The 15,346-nt window shown below is 37.8% G+C and overlaps 1 protein-coding gene across 5 annotated transcripts in view; it reads left to right on the top strand.

Annotated features, from left to right (window-relative positions):
* Positions 1-15,346, top strand: part of CYB5R4 (cytochrome b5 reductase 4) — a 114,829-nt gene that overhangs the window by 30,049 nt on the left and 69,434 nt on the right. For all 5 annotated transcript variants that reach the window (XM_074397730.1, XM_074397728.1, XM_010333826.3 and 2 more), the window contains exons 3-4: positions 2,277-2,377; positions 14,125-14,206. In XM_074397730.1, coding sequence (XP_074253831.1) covers positions 2,277-2,377; positions 14,125-14,206 — 183 coding nt within the window. The remainder of the gene's footprint in view (positions 1-2,276; positions 2,378-14,124; positions 14,207-15,346) is intronic.

The following is a 15,346-nucleotide window of genomic DNA, read 5'->3' as shown; positions in this document are numbered from 1 at the left end:
CAGGGGTCCAAGTTTTTAGTTGTTAAAAAAATGCTTTTGAAAAGGAAAAAATGGGAGCTAAGAAGGAGAGAAAGAGGAAAGAAGAAGAGGCTTGAATCAGAGGAAATGCACCTGTTCTCTTTTGGGGCTAGGTTTAAGTTTCATAATTAGCAAATTACTAACACAGCCAAGTGCTTTCTGGTCTAATGCATCTTGGACTGAGACACTATTTAGCAGTGTTAATTCCTTGTAGTAAGGGATAGACTTTCCTGTTTTGTTTTGTCTTTTCATCTGGAAAGGATGGGATACTCTTCATGTCCACAGAGTGATCCTAGCCCCTATCAGAAAGGTAAGATTGTGACGTATAAGGGTCGATGTAAAGGGCTAGCAGGATAGCAGAGAACATATATGAAATGTTCAGGTTTTATGTGCTCATCATGGATAGCTGTTTAAGCTACCTGAAACTCATGGAACTCCATTACAGACGATCATGGGTTGTAGATTTATTGTTTTTGAGAAACTGTAGAACTCCAGTCAGGATTTGATTGCAGAGAAAGTTTGGAACTCTTGTTTGGGAGGTATCCTCTGTCTTAAAAAGCCTATTGGGAATCATTCTGATCCTAATGATTACCACTCACATTTTTGGTCTCTGTATTTTGGAGCATTAAACAATGGGAAATATCCTTCTAAATCTTATGGGACTCCAGGCGTATGGGGAAGGAAAAATGAGGGAATTTAACTAATTTTGTTAGACTTACTTGCTGCTGAAAGAAAAATTCTGTGAATTTACTTCCTTTGTGCTTAACTTTAGGAAATTTTATAAAGAAATCTGGACTGGTTGGTTATTTTCTAAAATCTATCTGGTGAAAAAACTGCAGTACTTTTTTTGGATCTGAAATCCAACCTCTTCTTTTCTTCCAAGATTATTGGATAGAGTGAACATTTTAAGTTATCTGAAGTTATTTAAATTCATGGAAGTCATCGTGTAAAGAGGAAATAGTCCTGGATATTTAAAAAAAAAAAAAAGGAAATTGTTCTTATTGCACTTTTGCAATGTTTTTAGGGCGAGATTTGCCTAGTATTTATCTAGTTTTCAAGAATATAAAAGAAACTTATTTCCTTGGTAGAGCTATGTATTGAGATATTTTGTATTTGTTGTTCCCTAATCCTCTTTCTTAAAAGATAAAAATAAAGAATAGTTGAATAGATGAAATAAATATTTAGAGAAGACAAAAAGATTAAAATCTGAATAATCTTTGAGAAGAGTTGGGCTTCCTTTTCACAGAGCATGTCTAAGTGGTCACCATTGCTTACCCTTTGCTCAGATGATCAGAAACAAGAATTAAAGCTTGATTCTTTTTTCATCAGATTCTTCCACCAGGGCAGTAGAGGATCATGCAGTGGAAATGTTATGGCTATGTAGTAATCACTTCTTTGTGTGTGTGTGTGTGTGTGTGTGTGTGTGTCTGTCTGTCTGTCTGTCTCTCTCTGTCTCAGATATGTAGCAGTCACTTTGTTTCTCTCTTGCTCTATGTGTGTGTGTGTGTGTGTGTGTGTGTGTGTGTCTGTCTCTCTCTCTGTCTCAGATATGTAGCAGTCACTTTGTTTCTCTCTTGCTCTATGTGTGTGTGTGTGTGTGTGTGTGTGTGTGTGTGTGTGTGTGTTTGTACTTTCAAAAATTATATACAGAGTATTTCATCATTTCGTGTTGGGAGGCAATTTTCTTTTGCATTTCTGCGCATCTTGTGAACAGAGGCACTGTATTTTTGGACACTCTTTTCAAAATGTTTGCATGTTAGTGTCTCCCTCTAGAACAAAGAACAGATATGCTTATTCTTCTGTATAATAAAGGTAATGTCTCCCTCAGGAACAAGGGCAAGCATATTTGTAAAAGATTCAGGTTTCCTGAGCTCAGAGTTCCCCCTCCTGTAATGCAGCACATTGAGTGAGCAGATATTACCTGGCCCTCTTCACATAGCTCTCTTGGGAATTATAGTTCAGTGAACTGACACAAATGTTAATATTCTGACTACTGCTATTGATGTGATTGCTAACCTCTCCTTTGTCTCTGACCTAGGAGTCTCATGTTATCTTCCAGGACCCATGAAAGTGGCAGGTTAAGTTTTCTGCTTGCTTGAAATCTTAGACCCTTTACAGTTCTTGATACTTTGAAATAACAATGATTAGTTAAATGGAATATACTTGGAATATATATTGGAATATATTACTGAAACTTATAGGTGTTACAATTTTTAAGAAGTTCATTTAGGATATTATTTCTGCTTGTTTTGATACAGGTTTCGTTTATAATGTAAGCCCTTATATGGAGTATCATCCTGGTGGAGAAGATGAACTAATGAGAGCAGCAGGATCAGATGGTACTGAACTGTTTGATCAGGTAAGATGTGCTGAAAGTAACTGAAGTATTGCAGTGGAAAAGTACTCTTAGATTTACCAGTATGACATGTGTAGAAAGAAAGAAAATAGTTGCATAAATTCCAGATGTATGGCTTGAATTTTGAAGTGTGGGAAGATGCTCACAGGTAGCAGTTGTTCATTTAATTTGCTGTTGAGTTATTAAAATTTTAGAGATGTTTCACATCTGTGTCTAGGGGTCTTAAATATTTGCTGCCTCCTTTGTTGGTATTTATTCAGTCTTGATTGGTTTTAATCATGATTGGCTTGAGGTGGGCAGTGACAGTTGGAAGAAGGAACATTGGGATCCACTGGCAACTTGCTGAATCACTTTAAGTCACTTAGCTTCTTTTCTCTTAGTTCTTTGTCACCTAGGGATTGCTATATATTCAGCCTACTCCTCTATACTGAATTTGTGTTTATGTAGAGTTCGCTGAGGCTGATTAATGAATAGAAACTTATTTTTCCTAGCATGATAGCAGAGATTCTGTATGTTATCTCAAAAGATATTTAAATAAGTCACTTTTCCTCTTATATTTATTAAAAACTTGCCGGGCGCGGTGGCTCAAGCCTGTAATCCCAGCACTTTGGGAGGCCGAAGCGGGTGGATCATGAGGTCATAAGATCGAGACCATCCTGGTCAACATGGTGAAACCCTGCCTCTACTAAAAATACAAAAATGAGCTGGGCATGGTGGCACGTGCCTGTAGTCCCAGCTACTCAGGAGGCTGAGGCAGGAGAATTGCCTGAACCCAGGAGGCGGCGGTTGCGGTGAGCCGAGATCGCGCCATTGCACTCCAGCCTGGGTAACGAGCGAAACTCCGCCTCAAAAAAAAAAAACTTGCATTGTCTCTTAAACTATTTAAAAGTTATACAGAATATTGATTTCCATCAGTTTGCTGAGCTGTTATTCTGAGACAGCAATCTTTAGAAAGATAGAAATTTGCCTTTGTCTCATATATGCTTTATTTTGTATTTTAATGATGATTAACCATGTTATAGTATTGGATTTTTATCATTCAAGATACCTGAATCAGGTTGGGTTGTATTATAGCTGCTTTTTGATCAAATATAATTTGATTTCTTTCCTTCCTTCTTCTTATCCATTTTAGAATTTGATTTTTTTGACCATATTGCCAGAAATAGAATTTGTTTTATGTAGTTGACCTTTGAACAATGTAGGCATCAGGGTGCCAACACCCTCACTCTCCCATGCAGTAGAAAATTTGTGTGTAACTTTTGACTCCCCAGAAGCTTAACTACTAACAGCCTGCTGTTGAACAGAAGCCTTGCTTATCACATCAACAGTCAATTAACATATTTATATGCGTGCTATATGTATTATATACTGTATTCTTACAATAAAGTAAGCTAGAGAAAAGAAAATGCTATTAAGAAAAATCATAAGGAGGAGAAAATACATTTACTCTTCCTTAAGTGGAAGTGGATTGTTATAAAGATCTTCATCCACATCTTCATCTTGAGTAGGCTGAGGAGGAGAAAGAGAAATGGTGGGCGAGGGGCGGGTGGAGGGGGCGTGGTTTGTCTTTCTGTCCTGAGGTGTCAGAGAACTTGTGCAGTTCACACCTGTGTTGTTTAAGGGCCCACTGTGTTTGAGAGCACTTAAGTGCATTTGCTTAAATGGCAGGATCTAATTTGCTGTTAATGTTCTTTCTGGGTTGGAAAAGTCATGTTTGCTCATTGATCATAACAGCATTCTCTTTGGAAAGTTTTCATTGCTGTTGTAAGGCAGGTTCCCATTGTCCTTTGGTATTTGTTTTCTATCTGCCTGCCTGCCTATCTATCTGTCTATGAGACAGAGTCTCGCTCAGTCCCCCAGGCTGGAGTGCAGTGACATGATCTTGGCTCACTGCAACCTGCGCCTCTGAGGTTCAAGCAATTCTCATGCCTCAGTCTCCTGAGTAGCTGAGATTATAGGATTGTGCCACCATACCTGGCTAATTTTGTATTTTTAGTTCTCTACTAAAAATGGGGTTTCATCGTGTTTGCCAGGCTGGTCTCAAACTCCTGGCCTCAAGTAATCTGCCTGCCTCAGCATCCCAAAGTGCTGGGATTCTAGGCTTGAGCCACCATGCCTGGCCTGGTATTTCTTATCTAGCAATGCAAGCCAAATAGAAAGGTTTAGGAACATTTGCCTAAAAACTTGTCTGCTATACTTTTCCCTTAAATATGCCTCATAACCTCTTAATGTGGAAGGTACTGTGCCACAGGAAGAATTTCCAATAAAGACTAGTCTTATTTCTGTTCCTGAGTGTTATGAGGTTATACAGACCTTATTTAAGGAAAGCTTGTTTTGGAGAATTCACAAGAAGTGCATATTGTTAAGTTTTCTAGCATTTAAAAGAATATTTACTAGATTGCTAGATTAAAGCAATTAGATTGCAATCCCCTTGGCTTTAATAAGACCAGTGATGTTTAGATTATTTATGACTTGCTCACCACAGAAGTAAACTAGAAACTGCAATGACACTTGCATTTTTCCATTTGAGAATTTACTTGTGCCCAGTATTTTAGCTGCACAAATGATAGTAAATAATCTCCTTATTGTCCTATTTCTGTTTTTATACCACTGCTGACCTCTTAAATTGCATTTCCAAATACCTGGTGGGCAATTTGATGCCCTGTACTTCAGCTCATTATGCCCTAAAATAATACCAAGTCATTTTCTTTCCTCTTTTTTTTTCTGTTTCCTGTTTCTTGTAATGGGGACTTGAAGCCCCTGAGTAATGTTTTTCATCTCTCATTGTGCCATAGTCCAGTCACTGGCCACATCCTATGATCCATCTTTAAACATTGCACCTTTTTCTCTCTTCCCACTGCCTTAGTTCACCCTCTGTAGCTGTATTATTTTAATACTATCTTGGTATCTTTACCTTCAGTACCAATTTAGGTAACATGACAGCTAGATTAGTTTTCTTAGAGGCAGTCATCTTAGCACCTTGCTCTGCAGTTCTCACTGGCTCACCACTGACAGGGAAGTCAATTTAGTCATTAGCCTGGCATTTGCAGTCCTCAAAGAATATATCAGGGTAAATATTCCTAATATGGATCTTGATTTGCACTCTTCCCTGCCTCTGATACCTATCATTCTGTTCTCTATGCCAGTGAGATCAAATTTTGTAGCTCCTGTGAGTGAAAACGTTCAGTATTTGTCTTTCTATGTCTGTGTATTTCACTTAATGTAGTGATCTCCAGTTCCTTCCATGTTGCTGCAAGTAACATAGTTTCATTCTTTTTTATGGCCAAATAGTATTCTATTGTTTGCATATATTATAGCGCATTTTCTTTATCCATTCCTTGTTTGTGGACACTTAGGTGTATTGCATGTCTTTGCTATTGTGAATAGTTGCTATTTTGAATAGTGCTGCAGTAAACATGCAAATGCAGGTATCTCTTTGATATACTGATTTCTTTTTTTTTTTTTAAGCCGGGTTTTACCATGTTGGTCAGGCTGGTCTTGAACTCCCAACCTTAGGTGATCCACCCGCCTTGGCCTCCAAAGTGCCTGAATTACAGGCGTGAGCCACCACACCTGGCCTGATGTACTGAGTTCTTTTCCTTTGGTTAGATACCCAGTAGTGGGATTGCTGGGTTATATGGTAGTTCTATTAATATTTTAGTTGAGTAATCTCCATACTGTTTTCCATAATTGTTTTACTAATTTACATTTCCAACAACAGTGTATGAGTTCCCTTTTCTTTACATCCTCACCAGCATCTATTGTTTTTTTTTTTGTTTGTTTGTTTTTCTCAGTAATAGCCATTCTAAGTGGGATAGGATGATATTTCATTATGGTTTTGGTTTGCATGTCCTTGATGATCGGTGATATTGAGCATTTTTTCATATACTTGTCAGCTGCGTGTCATCTTGGGAATTGTCTATTCATGTTCTTTTCCTACTTCTCCTCTCCCTCCCTCCCTCCCTCCTTTCTTTCTCTCTTGCTCTCTTTCTTTCTTTCTTTCTTTTTTCATAGCTGTGATTAATGGAATTATCTTGATTTTTTTTCAGCTGTTTTATTATTGGCATATAGAAACTGCTGATTTTTGTATATTGATTGCATCTTATGACTTTACTGAATTTGTTTATTAGCTCTAAGTTATTTGGTAGAGTCTTTCAGTTTTTCTAAATACAAACTAATATAGTTTATTGAAAGGGACAGTATGATTTTCTCTTTTCCAAGTTGGATGCTTTTTATTTCTTTCTCTTGTCAAACTTTTAAATTTTCTTTCTTTCTTTCTTTCTTTCTTTCTTTCTTTTTTTTTTTATAAGACAGTGTTATGCTCTGTTGCCCAGACTGGAGTGCAGTGGTGCAATCTCAGCTCACTGCAACCTCTTCCCCGCTGGGTTTAAGTGATTCTCTTGCCTCAGCCTCCTGAGTAGCTGGGATTACAGACGTGTGCCACCGCACCTGGCTGATTTTTGTATTTTCAGTGAAGACGGGGTTTCACCATGTTGGTCAGCCTGGTCTCGAACTCCTGACTTTGTGATCCTCCCACCTCAGCCTCACAAAGTGCTGGGATTCCAGGCGTGAGCCACTGTGGCCCACTGTGCCCCACTAAAAGCTAATCGTTTTACCCTTTCAGCCAGTTGCTCTAGTTAGGACTTGCAGTACTATGTTAAATAGGAGTAGTGAAAGTGTTATCCTTGTCTTGTTCCAGTTCTTAGAGAAAAGACTTTTTTAACTTTTCCCAGTGCAATATGTTGTTAGCTGTTGGTTTGTCATATATGGCCTTTTATTATTTTGAGATATATTCCTTCTATGTCTAGTTTGTTGAGAGTTTGTATCATGAAGGAATGTTGAACGTTATCAAATGCTTTTTGTGTTATTGAGATGATCATACAGTTTTTGTTTTTCATTCTGTTGATATGATGTATCATATTTACTAATTTGTGTATGTTAAACTATCCCTGACTCCTTGGTATAAATTCCACTTCATTATATTGTATTATATTTTTGATGTGCCGTAAAATTCATTTGACTAGTGTTTTCTTGAGCATTTTTCCTTTTATGTTTATCAGTGATACTAGTTTGTAGATCTTTTGGTTTTTTTGTTTTTTGGTTTTTTTAAAAATTTTGGTTGTTTTTGTATACCTGGTTTTGCTATCAAGGTAATGCTGGCCTTGTAGAATGAGTTAGGAAGTGTTTCCTTCAATTTTTTGGAATAATTTTAGGAGAATTGTGATTTGCTCTTCTTTTTATGTTTGGTAAAATTTGACAGTGAATCCATCTAGTTCTTTGTTGTTGTTGTTGTTGTTGTGAGACTTTTTGTTACTTATTCAGTCTTGCTACTGGTTATTGATCTGTTCATGTTTTCTATTCCTGATTCAATCTTGATAGGTTGTATGTTTCTAAGAATTTACCCATTTTCCCTAGGTTTTCCAGTTTGTTAATTTGTAGTTGCTCATAATAGTTTCTGATGATCCTTTGTATTTCTTTGGTATCAGTTGTATTTTCTCCTTTTTCATTGGATTTTGTTTATTTAGGTCTTCTCTTTTCTTGGTTATTCTAGCTAGCAGCTTATCAATTTTGTTTTATCTTTTCAAAAATCAACTTTTTGTTTCATTGATCCTTTACATTTTTAAAGTCTGTTTCATATAGTTCTGCTCTGACAGTTATTATTTCTTTTCTTCTGCTAATTTTGCATTTGGTTTGTTCTTGCTTTTCTGGTTCCTTGAGATATATCATTAGATTGTTTATTTGAAGTCTTTCAACTTTTTTGAAGTAGGCATTTATTGCTATAAACGTCCCTCTTAGATACTGCTTTTCAATATTCCGCAGGTTTTGAGGTGTTGCATTTCCATTTTCATTTGTTTCAAGAAATTTTTTAATTTTCATCTTAATTTCTTCTTTGACCTGATGGTGATTCAGGAGCATGTTGTTTAATTTCCATGTATTCACAGGGCTTTGAAAGTTCCTCTTGGTATTGATTTATTTTACTAGGGTCTGAGAATGTATTTGAGAGGATTTCAGTGTTTAAAAATATGTTAAGACTTGCTTTTTGGCCTAACATATGTCTGTCTTGGATAATGTTACATGTGCTAATGAAAAAAATGTATATTCTGCAATTGCTAGATAAAATGTTTTATAAATGTCTGTTAGGTCCATTGGTCTGAAGTCCAGTTTAAATCCAGTGTTTGTTGATTTTCTCTCTGGAGGATCTGTCTAATGCTTAGAGTGGGATTTTGAACTCCCCACTATTATTGTATTGGAGTCTATCTCTCTTTTTAGATCAAATAATAATTTGCTTTATGAATCTGGGTCCTCCACTGTTGGATGCATATATATTTAGATTTGTTATATCCACTTGCTAGATTGATTCTTTTGTCATTACATATTCACCTTCTTTGTCTTTGTTGTTGTTACTGCAGTTACTGACTTAAAGTTTGTTTTGTATGATACCAGTATAGCTACTCCTGCTTGCTTTTCATTTCTGTGTGTGTGGAATATCTTTTTTCAAGTCTTTACTTTCAGTTTACATGTGTCTTTACTGGTAAATTGCATTTCTTATAAGCCACATATAGTTGGATTGTAATGTTTTACCCTTTCAGCCAATCTGTATCTTTTAAGTGGAGAATTTAATCTGTTTACAGTCAAGGTTATAATTGATATGCAAGGTTTTGTTGCTGTCATATTGTTATCTAGGCTGTTTGTGTGTTCTTTGTTCCTTTTTCTTTTATTGTCATTGTGGTTTGGTGGTTTTCTGTAGTGTTTCTGTAGAACATTTGAGATCGTTTTCTTCCTTGTTTGTGTGATTACCAGTGAGTTGTATATTATCCTGTGTCTTCATTGTCATCTGTTTACTCCAGGTTTTAGACTCCCTTTACTGTTTCTTGTACAGCCAGTCTAGTGGTAATGAATTTCCTTAGCTTTTACTTGCCTGGGAAATTATTTCTCCTTTATTTTTGAAAGGTAATTCTGCTGGATTGAATATTTTTGACTGTCAATTTTGGTTTTTTTCTTTCAGTGCTTTGAATATATCATCCCATTCTCTCCTGGCCTATTAGGTTTCTGCTGAAAAATCTGGTGTTTGATGGGGGTTCCTTTATAGTTGACTAGATGCTTTTCTCTTGCTGTTGTTGGAATTCTGTCTTTTGCCTTTGACTTTAGACAGTTTGATTCTAATATGCCATGAAGACCTTTTTTGCATTCTATCTATTTGGGCATCTCAGAGTCTCCTGTATCTGGATATCTAAATTGTTTTTGCTAGACTTGGGAAGTTTTTAATTATTATTTTCCTAAACACATTTTATAACCCTTTCATTCTCTCTTCACCTTCAGCCCAATAATTCAAAAATTTGATTGCTTTATATATGTGATAAAGGTTTTGCTCATTCCTTTTTCTTTATTTTTGCCTGACTGGATTATTTCAAAAGAGCTGTCATCACATCCTGAGATTCTTTTGTTACTTGATCTAGTTTATTGTTGAAGCTTTGAATGTATTTTGTATATTATTCAATGACTTCTTTAGTTCTAGAATTTCTGTTTGGTTCTTTTTCATGATATCTGTCACTTTGGTTAATTTCTCATTCACATTCTGAATTTTTTTGGTATTGTTTTTTATAATTCTGTTATACCTCACTGAACTTCTTTAGAATCAGTCATTTGAATTCTTTTTCTAGTATTTCATAAATTTATTTTTGACTGGGATCTGTTCCCAGAGAATGATTGTGTGTTCCTTTGAAAGTGTCGTATTTCCTTGCTTTTTCATGTTTCCTGTGTCCTGTTGATACTGCACATCTGGTTTAATAGTCACTTTTTTCAGTTTTTGGTTTTTGGTTTGTTTTTAGAGACAGCGTCTCACCCTGTTGCCCAGACTAGAGTGCAGTGGTGCAGTCTCGGCTCACTGCAACCTCCACCTGCCAGGTTCAAGCAGTTCTGCCTTAGCCTCTTGAGTAGCTAGGGTTACAGGCACGCTCCTCCACAGCCAGCTAATTTTTGTATTTTTAGTAGAGACAGGGTTTCACCATGTTGGCCAGGCTGGTCTTGAACTCTTGACCTCAGGTGACCTGCCTGCCTTGGCCTCCCAAAGTGCTCGGATTACAGGTGTGAGCCACCATGCCAGACCCGCTTTCAGTTTTTTCAATTGGCTTTCATATGGGAGAACTTTTTCCTGTAGATGCATCTGTAGTGTTGGTGGGGTAGGACACTTTGGTTTTGATCCTGGATATGTGCAGTAGTGTAGTCTCTATGTGATTTCTTCAGCTGTAAAGAGCATCAATGATGACTGTGACTTCCTCAGTGTCTTAGGGTACAATTATTGGTGGAAGTTGCGGTAAAGTTTTGCTAGGTACTGGGACCCCAGATAGGTTAGTCTTTGGGTCCTAGAGGTGGGAGCAGTGGGCTGAGCATGTCTGTCCTTGGGCCCCAGGATGGCGTATGCTGGTACCAGGGTTAGTGCATCAAAGCAAGCTGATTCTTGGGCCTCTTGCTGACCTAGTTGGATCCCAGTAGTGGCAGCAGTGCATGAGTTCTTGGGCCCCTGGGCAGGTGACATGGCATGGGTGATGACAGTGGCAGTGGAGGGGTGACCTTTAGATCCCAGGTGGTACATGCTTATGTTGGTGGAGGCTGTTATGAGCTGTGCAGGCCAGTCTCTAAGACTGCAGATGGCATGTGCAAGGAGGTGCTAGCTGTGGTGGTAGCAGCCAGGTTGATATGTCCAACTCAGGCACCTGGGAGGAGTGTTCAGGTGCCAGTGTGTTGGACTGGGCTGAGCAATCACCTGGCCCTCAAACTGTGCTATGGCATAGGCAGAGGGAGATGAGGCCAGCCATGGTAGGCATGGTAGGCAGGGGTGATCCCCAGGCTACCAGTGGAATGCTCGGGTAGAGGGAGACAGGAGTTGTGGTGATACCCTGCCACTGGGCAGAATGGTACTGCCTTCAGTGACAGGCAGCCTAGCCCAGTGGATGGGGAAGGAGTGTACCACCTGTTCTTCAGCCCTGCTACCTTGCTCTTGCCTCAGCCCATGGTACATTAGCTGGCAGTTCTTTGCGCTTAAACACCTGGGGCAGCAGCCGTGCTTCTCTTGCACTTCAGTCCTGATGCTGCTGGGTTCTAGTAGTGTATTTTGTTGGCGGAGGGCTCTAAAATGACACATTTACTGAAGCTGCTTAAGTCTCAGGGAGCTTGTGAAACCCAGTGCAAGCTCCCTCCCTGGAGCAGTGCCATCACAGAACCTTTCAGCAGCTCTATTTTAGTTTCAGCCTGTGAAGGTCGAAGGGTTCTTCTGTGGCTAGGATTGCAGGAGTCCATGGTGGGAATGTGGACTGCTAAGATTCTCTAACCTGAGTCTCTCTCAGCATCCCAGCCCTGTAGGCTGTCTCTACTTCCTTTAAGTATTTCTTGTCACTTTACTATTGAATTTCAGTGTTCTCTCTTGGATGATCTATTCAGAATGTGATTACTCACTGTCTTGGTTCTTAGTGGAGGAGACGAATATGAAATGGCTCTAGTCAGCTATCTTCTTTCTATACTTTACATACTTACTATTTTAGTGTATATTTATTTACTCTGGAATGTACTGTAAAGTTTCTAGTATTAATATTATTTGGCCGATTATTTTAATGATTATATAGTATTGTATGAATAGTATTATATGTCAGTTTTCCTTTACTGGTCTTTTACAATTGGGCGTTTAGATTGTTTCCAATATTTTGCTAATTTAAGCAGTGCTATGATGACTATCCTGGCACCTACATCTTTATATATATGCAATTATTTTCTCAGGTAAATTCCTAAATATCTGAGTGAAAGAGCTGCATGCTTCAAGCCCCACCCTTTTTTTTTTCCGGACGGGGTCTTACTCTTTTGCCCAGGCTGGAACGAAGTGGTGTGATCAGCTTACTGCAGCCTTGAACTCCTGGGCTCAACGATCCTCTCACCTCAGACTTTCAAAGTGCTAGGATTACAGGCATGAGCCATGGCACCTTAAAATGGTTCCTGGCCTATTTTATGATTTTTAAGGCATATTGAGAAGGTGCCTTGCAGAAAGGTTCTTTAAATATAATTTCCACCAGTGGCATCTGACAACAAATACTATCAGTTGTTTTCCTTGAAGCAGTAGAGTGACGTTGTTTATTTTCAGGAATATACCTGTTAAATATCTGAGTTTGAATAATCAGTTTGTTTACTAGTAGTTCTTATAAATGGCCCTTTCTTTGTTTTTGTTCATTTTTTAAAAACTCTTATTTTAGGTTCAGGGGTATGTGTGCAGGTTGTTTTATAGGTAAATTCATGTCATGAGGGTTTTTTATACAGATTATTTCATCACCCAGGTTCTTCTGCTCCTCTCCCTCCTCCCAACCTCCACTCTCAAGTAGGCCCCAGCAAATGTCTGTTGTTCATTTCTTTGTGTTCAGGAGTTCTCATCATTTCGCTCCCACTTATAAGTGAAAATGTGCATTATTTGATGTTCTGTTTCCATGTTAGTTTGCTAAGGATAATGGCCTCCAGCTCCATCCACATTTCCGCAAAAGATATGATCTTGTTCTTTTTTATGACTGCGTAGTATTCCATGGTGTATATGTACCACATTTTCTATATTCCATCTGTCATTGATGGGCATTTGGGTTGATTCCATGTCTTTCCTATTGTGAATAGTGCTGTAATGAACAGTTGTGTGCATGTGTATTTATGGTAGGATGATTTATATTGCTCTGGATATATAGCCAGTAATGGGATGGCTGGATCGAATGGTAGGTCTGTTTTTAGCTCTTTGAGGAATCACCATATCGCTTTCCACAATGGTTGAACTAATTTACGGTCTCACAAACAGTGTATAAACGTCCCCTTTTCTCCGCAACCTTGCCAGCCTCTGTTATTTTTTTGGCTTTTTATTAATAGCCATTCTAACTGGTGTGAGATGGTATCTCACTGTGGTTTTCATTTGCATTTCTCTAATGATCAGTGACTGAGCCTTTTCCACATGCTGGTTGGCTGCATTTATGTCTTCTTCTTCTTTTATTTATTTATTTTTTTGTTTATTTTAAGTTCTGAGGTATATGTGCAGGATGTGCAGATTGTTACATAGGTAAACATGTGCCAAATGGCCTTTCATTAAAAAAGCCCAGTTCCATTTGCAAATCAAACAGTTGTCTAAGTGTTTCTTCACAGGACAACCATCATACTTTATAGCAGTAGTCAATTTTTGAATTTTTGAATTCCTATCTTGTCACACAAAATATAATAAAAATATATACCCAAGGGTCAAAATTTAATTAATAATTTTTCTACTTCATGAAGGATATTCCTAAATATTCTTAAATATCTTCATCATGCTCCTTCCCCTGTCGTAGTGGTGAAGAACATAATAATTACTAGTGCAGTTTGGAGCCACTGCCTTGATTAATGCAAGATATTAGCAGTTTTATCCAACATTGCTCTTATAGCATGAGAGCAAATGTCAAAACTGAAAAAAGCAAGTAACTTTTTGTTAGTATTACCATGAAACAAATTGAGACCTCATGGAGGCCTAAAAGGGTGTCAGAATTCTCCACAGGTCCCAACACTTTGATGATACTTTTCTAAACAGTCCCTATCTGTGCAGCCTTTCTGTCATTCCCTGGTTGACTAATTGAATGTGCTTCTTAGTTTTTAGGTGTGTGTTGAGAGTGGTTTCAGAAAGTTTACTTTTGCTCATACTAAAATGAGAGCATGCTGTGGAGTTAGAGTCATGTTGCTTTTTCATCATTTGTTTTTCATACCAGGTTCATCGTTGGGTCAATTATGAATCCATGCTGAAAGAATGCCTGGTTGGCAGAATGGCAGTTAAACCTGCTGTTCTGAAAGGTAAGTCGTGCTGGTGCTAAACCGGCATAGATGTGTGGTTCGTGTGTGTGTGTGTGTGTGTGTGTGTGTGTGTGTGTGTGTGTGTGTGTTTTAGCTTGGATTTAAGCAACTAGATCTATTCAAATTACTATAGTTTTGTCATTTTCATTGGCCTCCTGGTCCAGACACTCCAAAGGTTTTCCTTCATTTCTTCTCTAGAATCATGTAGTGATTCTTTCCCTTAAAAGTACAACTGTTTTTTTAGAGAAAGTTCAATATGAGGAGTATAGCACTTAGGGTTGATTTTTAGATTAGTGTTTTTAGAATTTAATTTTTTAAATAATATAATCAAATGATTCAAAAATAAAAAAATATAAAAAGTTATACACTGAAATCTGTCATCCCAGCCTTGTCTCCCATTTGCCATGAACCTTCCGACTCTTTGCTCCCTCTCTACAGATAACCCCTATTCTTACTTTAAACTTTTTCTAAAGTGCAACCCATTTTTTCTCCCAGCTCTGAGATGGGACTCTAACCTGAGTGATGTTTGAGGTCATCTTTTTAATTAATAAGCTTCTTTCAGAAGATTACTTTTTGAAAGTTTTAGACATGGAATTGTAGTAGCAGGAATACTTCGCATAACCCTTTTCTGTGAATAAATGGTAATTGTTTCTTTTGAGTAACTCCTTACCTTCTTACCAAAATTAGGAATTAATTTCAGCCAGAGTCTTTCACTACTTCATTTAGTGAGTTTTGTAATTCAAGGCTTTATTGACACAGACTTCGATTGACAGTATGGAAATAGTACAGTCTGAACCCTAGCTCCATGGTCTATTGGCTGTTCAATTGCTGGACCAATTTCTACCTGTGAGCCTCAATTTCCCAATGTGTACAGTGCATGTAAATGTTAATAAATAAAGATTATTTCTTTTTATTCCTGTTGCTGGAAATCAAGTAAAATATACCTCTGCACTTACAATGCTGAAGCTATTTTTGACTCCTTTATGTGTCCCTGAAATTGTCAGGCATAACCAGCATGTATTATAAGACATGTGTCTTACCATGTGAGATGTTCTGTTTCTGTGAAAAATAAAGTTATGATTATTTATTATTAGGACTAGGTGCAGTGGCACATGCCTGTAATGCCAGCACTTTGGAAGG

Source organism: Saimiri boliviensis, chromosome 4 (assembly GCF_048565385.1).
Source record: "Saimiri boliviensis isolate mSaiBol1 chromosome 4, mSaiBol1.pri, whole genome shotgun sequence".
NCBI classification, from domain to species: domain Eukaryota; kingdom Metazoa; phylum Chordata; class Mammalia; order Primates; family Cebidae; genus Saimiri; species Saimiri boliviensis.
This window is presented reverse-complemented; position numbering and strand designations above follow the sequence as displayed.